The 12,920-nt window shown below is 50.5% G+C and overlaps 1 protein-coding gene across 1 annotated transcript; it reads left to right on the forward strand.

The window, feature by feature from the left end:
• Positions 1 to 1,870: 1,870 nt before the first annotated feature.
• Positions 1,871 to 9,845, forward strand: LRRC3C (leucine rich repeat containing 3C). Its single transcript, XM_041726821.1, has 2 exons — positions 1,871 to 1,980; positions 9,026 to 9,845. The coding sequence occupies exons 1-2, from the start codon at positions 1,871 to 1,873 to the stop codon at positions 9,825 to 9,827; spliced, it is 912 nt and encodes a 303-aa protein (XP_041582755.1). The 3' UTR covers positions 9,828 to 9,845.
• Positions 9,846 to 12,920: the final 3,075 nt, after the last annotated feature.

A 12,920-nucleotide genomic window follows, 5' to 3' on the forward strand; every position in this document is an offset into this window, starting at 1 on the left:
ACTAGAACAAACATCCAATCCCTTAACAAATAACTTAGAAGGGAAAATGGAGAGGGAAAGACTTGCAAATTAAAACAAATTAAGGGGATCCCTGGGTGGCTCAGCGGTTTAGCACCTGTCTTCGGCTCAGGGTGTGATCCTGGAGTCCCGGGATCGAGTCCCACATTGGGCTCCCTGTGTGGAACCCGCCTCTCCCTCTGCCTCTCTCTCTCTGTCTCTCATGAATGAATAAATAAAATCTTTTTTAAAATAATAAAAAATAAAACAAATTAAGCAATATGTCAACCAAAGGCCATATTTGGTTTGGTTTTAAAGATTTTATTTATTCATGAGAGACAGAGAGAGGCAGAGACATAGGTAGAAGGAGAAGCAGGCTCCCCGCAGGGAGCCCGATGAGGGACTCAATCTCAGGACCCCAGGATCACACCCTGAGCCAAAGGCAGATGCTCAACCACTGAGCCACCCAGGCGTCCCAAAGGCCATATTTGGATCCTGATTCAAGCAAACTAACTTAAAAAAAGGTTTTTTTAAGTTGTGAGGGAAATTTGAATACTGACTATTCAAATCAATTACATTAGGAATAATAATTTTTAAGGCATGATATGGCCTTGTGGTAAGTTTTTTTGAATAAAAAGTCTTCTTATCTTTTGGAGATGTACTAAAATATACGTGGAGAAAATGACATGATGATGGATTTGCTTCAGAATAATCTGGGCTAGGGAGTTGGGGGGATAAAAAAAACAAGATGGGCCATGAGGTGATAATTATTGACACTGAGAGATGGAGACATGAGATTCATTATATTGTTTTTTCTACTTTTTCATGGTTTTTTAAATTTTTTTTAATTTTTATTTATTTATGATAGTCACACAGAGAGAGAGAGAGAGAGGCAGAGACACAGGCAGAGAGAGAAGCAGGCTCCATGCACCGGGAGCCCGACATGGGATTTGATCCCGGGTCTCCAGGATCGCACCCTGGGCCAAAGGCAGGCGCTAAACTGCTGTGCCACCCAGGGTTCCCTTTTTCATGGTTTTTTAAAATATGTTTTTATTTATTCATGAGAGACACACAGAGAGAGAGGCAGAGACACAGGCAGAGGGAGAAGCAGGCTCCATGCAGGGAGCCCGTTGCGGGACTCGATCCCGGGACTCCAGGATCAGGCCCTGGGCCAAATGCAGGTGCTAAACCGCTGAGCCATCCAGGCGTCCCTACTTTTTTATGTTTGAAAATGTTTGTAATAAACACTTTTATAAACCTGCATATGCAGTAACAGTGATGATAAGAAAAAACAGCAACACTGTAAGATCCTGGCACCAGACTGCCAGGGGTTCAACAACCAGCTCCTGTACTTACTAGCTCTGTGACCTTAGGCAAGTCACTGAACCTCTCTGTTTCAGTTACCACGTTTCTAATGGGGATGATCATGATAATGCCCACCTCTTGCTGTGAAGATTAAGTGGCTCCATAAATGTGAAGCACTTAGAACAATTCCTGGCACCTAGTAAGTGCTCTTCGTTACCTTTTATTAATCCAGTCTACATTTGAATGATGTTTGAGCATCTACTTTACAAGGCTGTGGAAATTCAACAAAATATAAACAGATCTTATATTAGAATGGAGGGTTTGGGGGTGATCTTTTTCATGCTCTAGTTTCAAGCTTTGTGTAAAGTGAGAATATGAGTTTTCAATTTTTTATGAAATGTGTTTGCATTTTGAAAACAGAGGGAGCCACTCTCACAGGCTCTCCTGCCCTCGGGAGCTCCTTAGTCTGCTGAGATAGACACATTCCCCAGCCTTGGTGTTTCCATCTGCTAGGGTGGCGTGGCCTCTGCTTACCACAGATACAACCGTGTGGGCTGAGATAGCAAACATGGGCGGGGCCATAGGCTGGGAACACAATCCCGAGATGGTGGCTGTGCTGGGAAGTGAGGAGGTGGGGAGAGCCCCTTTCCCTGACAGGCCCTGCAGAGGAGGAGCGGGGTACTCCTCCACTCTTACTACCCCTTACTCCCCCCTAATTCATTTTTTTACCCCTCTGTTCCCCCATCCCACCCCTCCTTCCTGAAGGGGACATATAGAAGTCATATCCAGAGCAAGTGCAAAGAAGAAAAGAGCTATTTATTTCATTGGCAGTGGGGTTTGGGTTTGGGTGGGGGGCACCCCAGGCCTGGGGTGGTAGCGGCGGGGAGAGGGGTGGTGATGCTGAGCAGACAAAGAAGCACTGAGTTAAGAGCTACTGAACTGGTGAGAAACAGGGAGCTTTGCCTGTGGGCCCTCCCTCTCCGCCCCTCACCCAGCCCTGTGGTTGGCTATTTGGGGCTGTGGGCGGAAAGGGCTGAGCCGGCCAGGGCCACCAGGCCCAGAGCCAAGGCCTGGGAACCAGAACCTCCTTCTGGGCTGTTTAGACACCCATCAATCAGCATACTCTTTGATATGGACCATTGACGTTTTCTTCCCTGGAAAAAAAGTAGGCTAGTAAACTGCGAATATTACAAATTAAAAGGGCAACAGATATGAAAACAATGGCTTTAAGAAAAGTCACTGGTAGGCCCACCTCCTTAGAAATCCACTGCCCCCACATCACCTTCCTCCCCTGTCTAATGCCCACTCCTCCTCCACCGGTAATAACAACAGCTAACCTATTCAGCATTTGCTGTGTTCCAGATACTGGGCAAAGGGCTTCACGTGTGTAAGCTCTTTTAATCTTTTAATCTTTTAATCTTTAAAACAACCCTGTGAGGTAGGGTTATTCTGACTTTACATTGGGAAAGTTGCAGTACAGAGAGTTTAAATAGTCTGCTCACGGTCACACAGCTATAAGGAAGTGGAATTTCTCCCCAAAATCCATTCCTGGCCACACCCCCTGTCCAGTGTGTCCCCATGTTCCTGTAGGTGCCTTGTAAAGACTTCTGTCTGCACTGAGGCACTACATTTAAGTTATCTGCTACACACCCGCTTCCCCTACTAGGCTGCTTGCTCTGTGTCTTACTCACATGCATTTCCTCCACACAGTGGGTTCTCAATGAATGTTAGCTGAAGGATGGAACTGACCCGCAACATCCCAGATACACCCACTCTAAGCTCCGAACCATTCTCAGAACACACTTTGTTCTTTCTTGTTCTTTCCTCAGTCAACAATGCTTTTTCCTCCTAGCCTTTTCCATTGGTAGACTCCTATTCATCCCTCAAGACCATCCCTCACCTGTTACCTTCTCCGGGAAGCCTTCCCCAACTGCCCAGGCCAAGTCGACTGCTCAGATCTCTGGGTTCCTCTGACCTCTGCAAGCACCCCAGCTAGAGCCCACCACTCAGCTATCAGGTGCATAAGCCTGTCTTCATCTATAGTCTGGGGGACATTTTACCTCTCTCTGCATCTCCAATGCCTAAAAGGCCCAGGAAGTATATGTTGAACAAATGAGAGACGGATGGGTGTACGCCCCTTTGCCATTTTCCACAAGGAACTTTCCAGCAAGGGCCTTTGCTGCCTCTTCTGCCTAAACTGCCCAGTAAATTGGCATTAGATGAGTCCCTGGCTGACGTGATGGGTAAAGTAGCTTGCTTTCTTCCTTTCCTTTCAATCATCCATCTCTATCCAGACTGGATGTGGGCACTTCCCACATCAGGGAGGCAGGGACCTGGAGACCTACTTTCTTTCCTCCAAGATCATATCTTGGAGGCATGGAGTTACTGCCCTTGGAGGGAGGAGCTGGGACTCAGCCCAGCCAGAGTGGGCATCTCTCCGGGGCCCTGCACCTGGAAGCCAGGCCCTGACTCAACCTCTTCCCTGCTCCACCATCTAGACACACTGAACATCAGGCTGGAAGGGATCTCAGAGAATATGAGGTCCAGAGAACCAAAGGCCCAAGGGGATTGGAAAGGAATGCACCCAATGGCAAAAGGGGTCTTGGGCCCAGCCCAAAGGCTTTCCCATGCACCCCATAAGCCATGGCGAAGGATGGAACACCCTCATCATAGCTCTTCAGTCCTGTCCCATGGCTTCCCCTCAGGCCTTTCCCACATCCCACCTTGACTGTTCCAGTAACTGGCCTTTCTTCCACCAATACATCCTCCATGCAACCAGAAAGTGATTCAAACATCAAAGCTAATTTTAAGACCCTTAATCTACCAGCCATTAAATCAAGTTCCAATTTTTACATGGCATACAAGACCACAAGGATTTGGTCCCTTTTCACTTTAACCATAGCTTTTGCCACCACCCCTCCATTCCATAGTCTAGGAGAAGCCAAATCTTCTCATGCTCCCCTGCTCTTGCTCATACTCTGCTTCTCTACTTGATGAACTCATCTTTGAAGACCCAGCACAGATGTGACTCTTGGTCAATCCTTCCCTCATATCCTGGAAAAGTTAGTATATCAAGTAAGAATGCTCCCAGCTAAAAGCAAAAAAAAAAAAAAAAAAAAAAAAAAAAAACCAAAAGGGTTCTGACGCTTGGTTGCCAGTAGTGTCACCTAAGGAGCTTTAAAAGTCCCCATCCATTGGACACATACCAGACCAATTTAATCAGAATCTCTGTGGTGGCCACAGGCACTGGTAGTTTTCAAGATCTCTCATATTCTAATGTGAAGCCAAGTTGAAAAGCACTGAAGCAGGGGTTTATTTTTCTCATATAATGAAAGAAGCAGGCGGTTTACTAGTCTTGGTTGAGTGGCGCAGTAATATTCAGGCCAGTTTCTCAGTGATACTCTCGACCTTTGCTTTCTGCCTCATGGCCAGAGGATAGCTATGGTTGACCCTCCATGTTCAAAGCAGGGGAGAGCTGTAGGGAGAAGGGGAAGGCTTAGCCCATCCTCTTTTATAAACAATTCAAAGACTGTCCCAGAAACAAACTTCCCCTTAGATGTCATTGAACTGGGCCACCCTCAGCCACAAAGGAGGCTGGGAAAATGGGCAACAGGATTTCCGATAAACTGAGAGGACCCATCAGGCTCTATCAGGAGGGATCGAGTACATAATTACTCCCAAACCGGCAGGTGGTATAAAGGAAGGAAATAAGGACCAGATATTGAAGGGTGGCAGACTATGCCACCCCAAAATATGCCACTTTGGCATTAAGATTATTTTGAGCTCAATTCACATAAAAAACAACAGATGCAAGAGAGGTATTCTAGTCTCCCCCTTGTTTTTCCTGGGAATAGAGGACAAACTCCCATGTAAAGATGCCCTCCCAGTACCAGGAGAAAAGGAACTCGATGGGGAGTCAAAGCTGAGAGAATTCTGTACAAACAGATCTTGTTAAAAATAATTTTTATCTTTCTCTAGCCTCTCCATATATTGCCTCTCTTTATTCAACCAAGTATAAACGTCTTTGCAACTTGCCACTTTTTTGGGTCTTCATTTCCTTACAAGGCCCCCGAGTCACATAAAGCTTTACATAAATGTGTGTGCTTTTCTCTAATTGATTGTTATGAATTCAGTTCTCAGGCCCAGCTGAAAAGCCCTAAGAGGGAAGGGGGAAGATGTCACCTATCCCCACGATACGGAGTTGACAGCCAGCAGAATCTGCCACTGTCATTTAATTCTCTCTCTGTTTTTTTTTTTTTTTAAGATTTTATTTTTTTACTCATGAGAGACACACAGAGAGAGGGGCAGAGACACAGGCAGAGGGAGAAGCAGGCTCCATGCAGGGAGCGTGACGTGGGACTCGATCCCTGGACTCCAGGATCACACCCCAGGATGAAGGCAGCGCTAAACCGCTGAGCCACCCAGGCATCCCTCTCTGGGTCGCCTTTAAAGCTCCTTGTACACACGTCAGTTATGGCAGATATCACATGAACCCACTTGGAAACATGTATCAACATGTCTGTGTCATCGTAGACTGGCAGTTCTCAGCTCAGGTTGCACATTAGAAATGCCTGGGGATGGGATCCCTGGGTGGCACAGTGGTTTAGTGCCTGCCTTTGGCCCAGGGCGCGATCCTGGAGACCGGGGATCGGGCTCCCGGTGCATGGGGCCTGCTTCTCCCTCTGCCTGTGTCTCTGCCTCTCTCTCTCTCTCTCTCTCTCTCTCTCTCTCTCTCTCTCTCCCTGACTATCATAAATAAATAAAAATTTTAAAAAATGCCTGGGGAGCTTTTGAAAAATACCAGTGCCTAGACCCCAGCCACAGAGATTTGAATTTAATTGATCCAGGTGATGCCCAAGCATAACTAATCTGTAAGAGCCTTCCAAGTGCTGCTAACCACTGCTATACACCCAGCTACCTTAAGAACAGAGTCTGTATCCCCTTCAAGGAGCACAGTTCTTGGAACATGAGGTGCACAGGAACTTCTCACTGAACGGATGAATGAATACTGGCAGAGAAGAATTTCTGCCCCAACCTCGTCAACCCCCAGCCTGCACTGCACCATCCCCTGTGGTTCCTCCTTCCTTCGGTTCCTTCTCTGTTGAGCACTGCACTTAGCCACCCTCAATTAACCACGTGTATGCTCCGGTTGGACTCTCCTGTCTACACACACTGCCTGCCTGCTGGGCTGGGCACCCCAGTCCTACTCTCTCTTGGTAGCTGCCCCAGTCTGAGAAGGACGTCACTCTGTCAACAGCAGCCGTGCTCAATTCTTGTGCTTTACTTAGCTAAACTCCCACCCAGGGTGAGAGAAGAATAATGTGAGGGATACGATTCCAAATGTTTGCTATTCCACATTCAGCCACAATCCCAAAATGGACACCCGAGCATTCAGTGGCAGGGTGCCTAACAAGCAATCCACAGACAAAATTTTCGCTTCTCCTGCCCAAGTGTAGAAAATGTGTCTTATCTGATTTCTTGGATAAATGTGAGTCTGAGAAATGCCCCTGTTGATGTCACAAGAATGAGTCAGTGGTGAATATCTCCAGAGATAATATCATCCAATATCAGATTCTGGCTCCCATCACACTTCTGAAACTGCTTGTTCAAAGGTCACCTCCAGGGCTAGCTTCACAAGCATGTGGCCTGAGCAGCCCCAGAGAGCCCTGTACTCAGGAGGATCCTGCCCTTGGTTTTACAATCTGCTGATGCCATCTCAAAATTCTTAATAGTTTTTGAACAAGGGGCCCTACATTTTCATTTTGCACCAGCCCTGAAATTATGTGTCCACTTCTGGTCACTCACAGTCTCTTACAAAATCCAGCAAGGTTTTCCTTCTTAGAAGGGCCTTCACAGGTGAGATGCCTGGGTGGCTCAGTGGTTGAGTATCTGCCTTCCCAGCTCCAGGTATGATCCTGGGATCCAGGATGGAGTCTTGCATTGGGCTCCCTGCAAGGAGTCTGCTTCTCCCTCTCTGTGTGTCTGCTTGCCTCTCTCTGTGTGTCTCTCATGAATGAATGAATAAATAAATAAATAAATAAATAAATCTTTAAAAAAAAAAAAGAAGGGTCTCCATAGCCTATGATGTCAGCCTCCTTCATGCAAGAAAAGACTGTGTGATGCCCCACTCCCCCTCTCCAGTGTTCTTTCACTGCATTAGAAGAGGGTGCTGTAACAGTTGCATGGGGTGCAAATCATGGTTGAGATCAAGAGGCTCTGAAGAATGAGCCCTTTCTGGCTCCCAGACATGAGGGAGACTTAAAAGGACCAACTTGAGAGCCCAAAGCTCCAGCAGAGACAACCAGAGTCAGCTCCAACCCAAAACAGAAAATCAGCAGGAAAACTTGTAGGTGACCATTATCAGACTTCAGACACCTGAAAGAACCCCTTCCAAGTCCTGGAGGGGGCATCCACTACCAGTGCAGAGAACAAAGGAAAAATGAGCCACAGTGCCCTCTACCTGGTGAAAGCATTGGGCACCAGAGCGTTGGGAGGAGCCAGGAGACAAGGCTCTGGAGAAAGACAAGTTTTCCAAGGAAAAGGCTGAGGGGAAGTTCATTCACCGTGGAAGAAGGTGGCCCAGGGCAGAGTAGAAGGACGGAGAAGAGTGACGGAAGTGGGGGAGATGGCTCCTGGAGGCTGTGGATGTGAGATGGGACACACCCCAATTCTGCCCACCCCACCCCCAGGCCTGCCAAGCAGGGATCCTTTTTCTGGGCTAGGCTCTGGGCAAGCAGCAGAAGCCCTAGGAGGCCAAGTCTCAGCCCCAGCTCAGAGAACAGGGACAGGAGATGCGATGTCAAAGCCTTGGGAGGGGAGCCTGAGGCAGAGAAAGGAATTGGGGCCTGGTTTCCCCATGGCAGAGTTCATCAGGGTCCAGGATCTGCCCTGTCTTGGCATCTCCTGACCAGGCCACGGCTCAGGTATCTGACACCTGGGGCCCAGAGTCACATGCCAAGAAACCCAACACTTGGGCCCCAGCCCCCAACGTCCAGCAGCTACGAGCAAACAGGCTTCTGGAGGAGGAAGCGGGTCTCCAGAGTTGGGCAGCAGGGAGACAAACTACTTCCGGGAGAAGACACACAGGAGGAGGCTCTCCCACCAACAGGGGTGAGAGGCTGAGAGGAGGAGGGAGGGGAAAGGGGAGGAAAAGCGGGGTGGAGAGGACAAAGCTGGGCCAGGCAGAGGAGTGGGTGTTCCTGGAAAAGGGGAAGATGGAAAGCAGGCCTTAGTGACCTAGCCTAGCCGAATGCCCTGAAGTCCGATCACTCATCTGTCTTCCTTGTCTCCATACCAGTGCCAACCTGGCCCTCTGGCAGCTACGAGGCCCACCTGGCAGCCACCCGGGTAGTTTGGCAGAAAAAGACTATTTATTCCAGTAGGAGAAATTAATACATGAGCGGAAGCAGAGACTTAGAAGCCCCCAGACCCAAAGGGATCAACACGGCCTTGGACCAAGAGACTTCATAGATTGACCCTCCAGAAACAAAGGGACGCTAGAAGAATCTCAGGCCCAGGGGACCTTATACCCAAAGGGCCTGAAACAGAAGGAGCCTTAAACTCCAAAGAAGACGCAAAAGTCACCCAGACCTGAGTGAACCCCCACAGGAAAGCCCCAGCCCACAGAGTCTCCATGGGGTAACCTCCAGAAGAGAGAGCTAGTAGTGGTGGGGAATGGAATTCTCTCGACTCATTCTTCCTTTTTGGGGCTTTTTTTCCCCAGATCCTACTCCACTCCAGGACTATGCCAATCTTTAGCCATGCTCTCACCAGCCGGTCACCTGCTGTCTCTCCTGCTGGTGATAGGCACAGGTGGCACGGTGCCCAGTCCCTGGGTACCCCCCCAAGGCTGCTACATGGCAGAAGAAGCTGGTGAGCGGACGTTCCGTTGCAGCCAGGCAGGCCTGAGTGCTGTGCCCACCGGCATCCCCAATGACACACGCAAGCTCTACCTGGATGCCAACCGGCTGGCATCAGTGCCAGCTGGAGCCTTCCAGCACCTGCCTGTCCTTGAGGAGCTGGATCTGTCCCATAATGTCCTTGCCCACCTCTCAGGGGCTGCTTTCCAGGGCCTGGCAGGCACGCTGCGCCACCTCGACCTCTCTGCCAACCGGCTGGCCTCAGTGCCCATAGAGGCCTTCGTGGGCCTGCAGATCCAGGTGAATCTATCCGCCAACCCATGGCACTGTGACTGTGCCCTCCAGGAGGTGCTCAGGCAAGTGAGGCTGGCACCGGGCACTGGAGCAGGCATCGTGTGCGGCCCCGGAGCCCGACCAGACCTCGTGGGGCAGGAGTTCCTGCCATTGGCAGGGGAGGAGGAGCTGTGTGGGACAGGGCGAGGCGGGGCCCAGAGGAGCACTGACGTGGCCCTGCTGGTCACCATGGGGGGCTGGCTGGTGCTTGTGGTGGCTTATCTGGTCCACTACGTGTGGCAGAACCGGGATGAGACCCGACGCCCCCTCAAGCGGGCCCCAGTGCTGCCCGTGCGCTCAGAGGACTCGTCCACCCTCAGCACGGTGCTCTGATGACCAGCGCCACTAGTCCAGCCCCCCTGGCCTACACCCTCCCCCTGTGCCCTCTCTGACCCTCTCTGCCTTCTCTACAGCCCCATCCCATCTCCCAAGCTCCACCCCCCCCTTCTTCCTCTGTCTCCCCTAAAAACCCACCTCTCTCTCTCTTTCTCTGTCTCTCAGCTAACACCCTCTATGATGCCTGGGTTGTTGTTGTTGTTTTTAAGATTTCATTTATTTATTCACAGAGAAAAAAAGAGAGAGGGGCAGAGACATAGGCAGAGGGAGAAGCAGGCTCCCCACAGGGAGCCTGGTGCAGGACTTGATCCCAGGACCCGGGGATCATGCCCTGAGCCAAAGGCAGAGGTTCAACCGCTGAGCCAACCAGGCGTCCCAGATGCCTGGAGTTTTTGATGCCTATCCCGTGCCTGATTTGAGCTAGACTCAGACACCCAAAGCTTCCCAGTCCGCAGTGGTGGGGGCAACAGAACAGAGAATGATGGTGGGTGATCCATATGCCCACTCAGGGGTAGGGGCAGGTGGTGTCAGAAACACGGAGGAGGAAGCCTCTACCTGGCTGAGAGATCTCAGAGCTTCACTGTGTGGATGTTTGAAATGACTCTTCAAGAATGAGAAAGGTTCTGGGCAGAAGAGGGAGGACCCCAGCTAAAAAGTGGTGGACAAAGATAAAGAAGATGCAAACAACTTGGAAAGCATGGGCCGCAACGAGACCCACCCTGAGGCTGGAGTAGAGGGTGCAGAAAGAGGCAAGGGAGGGTGGGCCTGTGGGCTCCTGCTCTCCTCTCTCCACCTTTACTGAGAAGCCTTCCCCTCCACCTTCAGTTCCTGCCTCTCTCTTGGCCCCAGGCTCCCCTCCCCATACCCTCTGTTGGGGATTTCCCTGGCTTAAGGTGCCCTGCTTCCTTTTCCAGAGATGTCCCATCTCTCTGCTCTCTGCTTTATACGCTGACAGGCTCTTTCCCTTAGGAGAAAAGTGGTCTCCTCTATGTCTGAGCAGAAAATGGGTCACTGGGAGCTGGAGGGGGATGAGACCAGGAGGTCTGCCACTCCCAGAATATCACTGGACAAATCAATAAAGTCACTTTTATTAATGCCCTGATCTCTTCCTTATTGTTAATTTCTTTTTTAAAAAAGGATTTTATTTATTTATTTGACAGAGAGAGAGAACGAGCACAAGCAGGGGGAGCAGCAGGCAGAAGGAGAAGGAGGAGAAGGAGAAGGAGAAGGAGAAGGAGAAGGAGAAGGAGAAGGAGAAGGAGAAGGAGAAGGAGAAGGAGAAGGAGAAGGAGAAACAGGCTCCCCACAGAAGTGAGCCAGATGCGGTGCTCAATCCCAGGACCCTGGGATCATGACCTGAGCTAAAGGCAGATGTTTATCCAACTGAGCCACCTGGGCACCCCTACTGTCCATTTCATTGAACGCATGTTGCCTGACAGTGAGGAGTGGGAGAGTGTTGAGCTCTTTACCACAGCCTCTACCACCACTTTAGTGGTGGGTGCTCCCACTAGGATGGATGCCAACTCCTCTCTCCTGTCCTACCTCCCAGCTCCTGACACCGGAGTCTATCTGCTAGGGATGCCAGGGCCTATGAATTAGTGATGATGGAACCAGAATGGAGGATGGGAGGCGGCTGGAGGGAGGACAAAAAGGGAGGAGGGATGGAGGACAAGGTCCAGGCATCAGTCATTAGCTGGCAGCTTCCAGCCTGTTGGAGGGGCATAGGAAGCAAAGGAAGAGGGAGCTGTTAACCCTCTTAGCAACCTGTCTTTTCTCTCAGTGGGAGTCTGAGTTGGGGGTACAGGGAAACTAGATGTGCTCGACGTTAATGAAAAAATTCCTGGGGTGGAGGGGACCAAGTTGGCTAAAGGCAGAGGGGAACCACATAAGATCTCTATTACCAAATGGGCTTCTCAAGGGGCCAAAGGAGTCAACACACTCCATCTCTTGCCCCCATGTAGGATGATCTACCCATGTGGCCTCTGGGGAGGAAACAGCTGCTTTGGGGAAGCTCATGGAAACCACAATAGAAGCTGAAGATAAGAACCATTGAACCAGGGTTCCACCCAGTTTGGGGCAAGGCCTGGGGCAAGCAGAGCAGCCACTCAAGGAGAAGCAAAGAGGAACCCATCACCTCCCCAATTCCTCTGACCCACCCTGACTTCCCTGTCTCCTTTCCAACACCCCACCTCCTCTTGCCATCTCTGAGGCTCCCTCCACCATTCCAAGGCTGAGCTCCCTCATGTCATCCAGGAAGTTTCGACTTGACCTATCTCAGAAAAACTTGGGACCCCCCCATCCTCTTTTCTCAGGAGACATGGGCCTCTCCACTTCCAGGGATGCTCAGGGATAGGGAGAGAATAAGGGTGTGGGAAGATGCAGGCTGCAGTTGGACCTCCACCCCAGCCACACCCTGGCATCTGCCTTGGAATCTTGGCCCCGACCCTATCAAACCCTCCATCAGTTTCTCCCCCACCACTTCCTGTCCCTCTCTGTTCACCCACCTGTTCCTGAAGTCAGGCTGGGACATGTATCACTGAATGCTGGGAAACAGACTACGTAGATCTGCGGGGAAGCTGGGGGACAGGCAGAGCCCTGAGACTCTATCATCTGTGCCCATCTCTGGAGCCTCATTTGACTTCCTGTCATGCTGAGCAGCAGAAATGGCATCTTTAAGATCTGCAGAGAATTGGTTCCCCTACCGGGACACTTAACACCAATTCCCCAAGGTAAGCCCAGGATGGAAAAGGATCCTGGGAGGGAAACCTTGCCTGGAACCCAGATCAGGAAGGGTCCTAGAGCCCTGGATACTAAACGTTATCTACTAGTTATCCCCATGGCCCCCTCTGGCTCAAATTCCTTTCCCTCTTGGGATCTAGGGCAGGAGAGGGAGAGGAAGGACAAGCGGGGGGATTCTAGGACAGAAGATGGGGGGTTGGGAGGCAGCAGGAGAGATGTTTCATTGGCTCCTCTCTCCAGGGAGAGAGCCCTTCACCCCAGGCAGTTGAGGTCCTGAGTCAGAAATTGGTGAGAAGGGGGCATCAGAAGCTACAGCTTGAGCTCAGTGCATTACAGGACGCTGGACAGAGT

The sequence above is a fragment of the Vulpes lagopus genome, chromosome 12 (assembly GCF_018345385.1).
Source record: "Vulpes lagopus strain Blue_001 chromosome 12, ASM1834538v1, whole genome shotgun sequence".
NCBI classification, from domain to species: Eukaryota; Metazoa; Chordata; class Mammalia; order Carnivora; family Canidae; genus Vulpes; species Vulpes lagopus.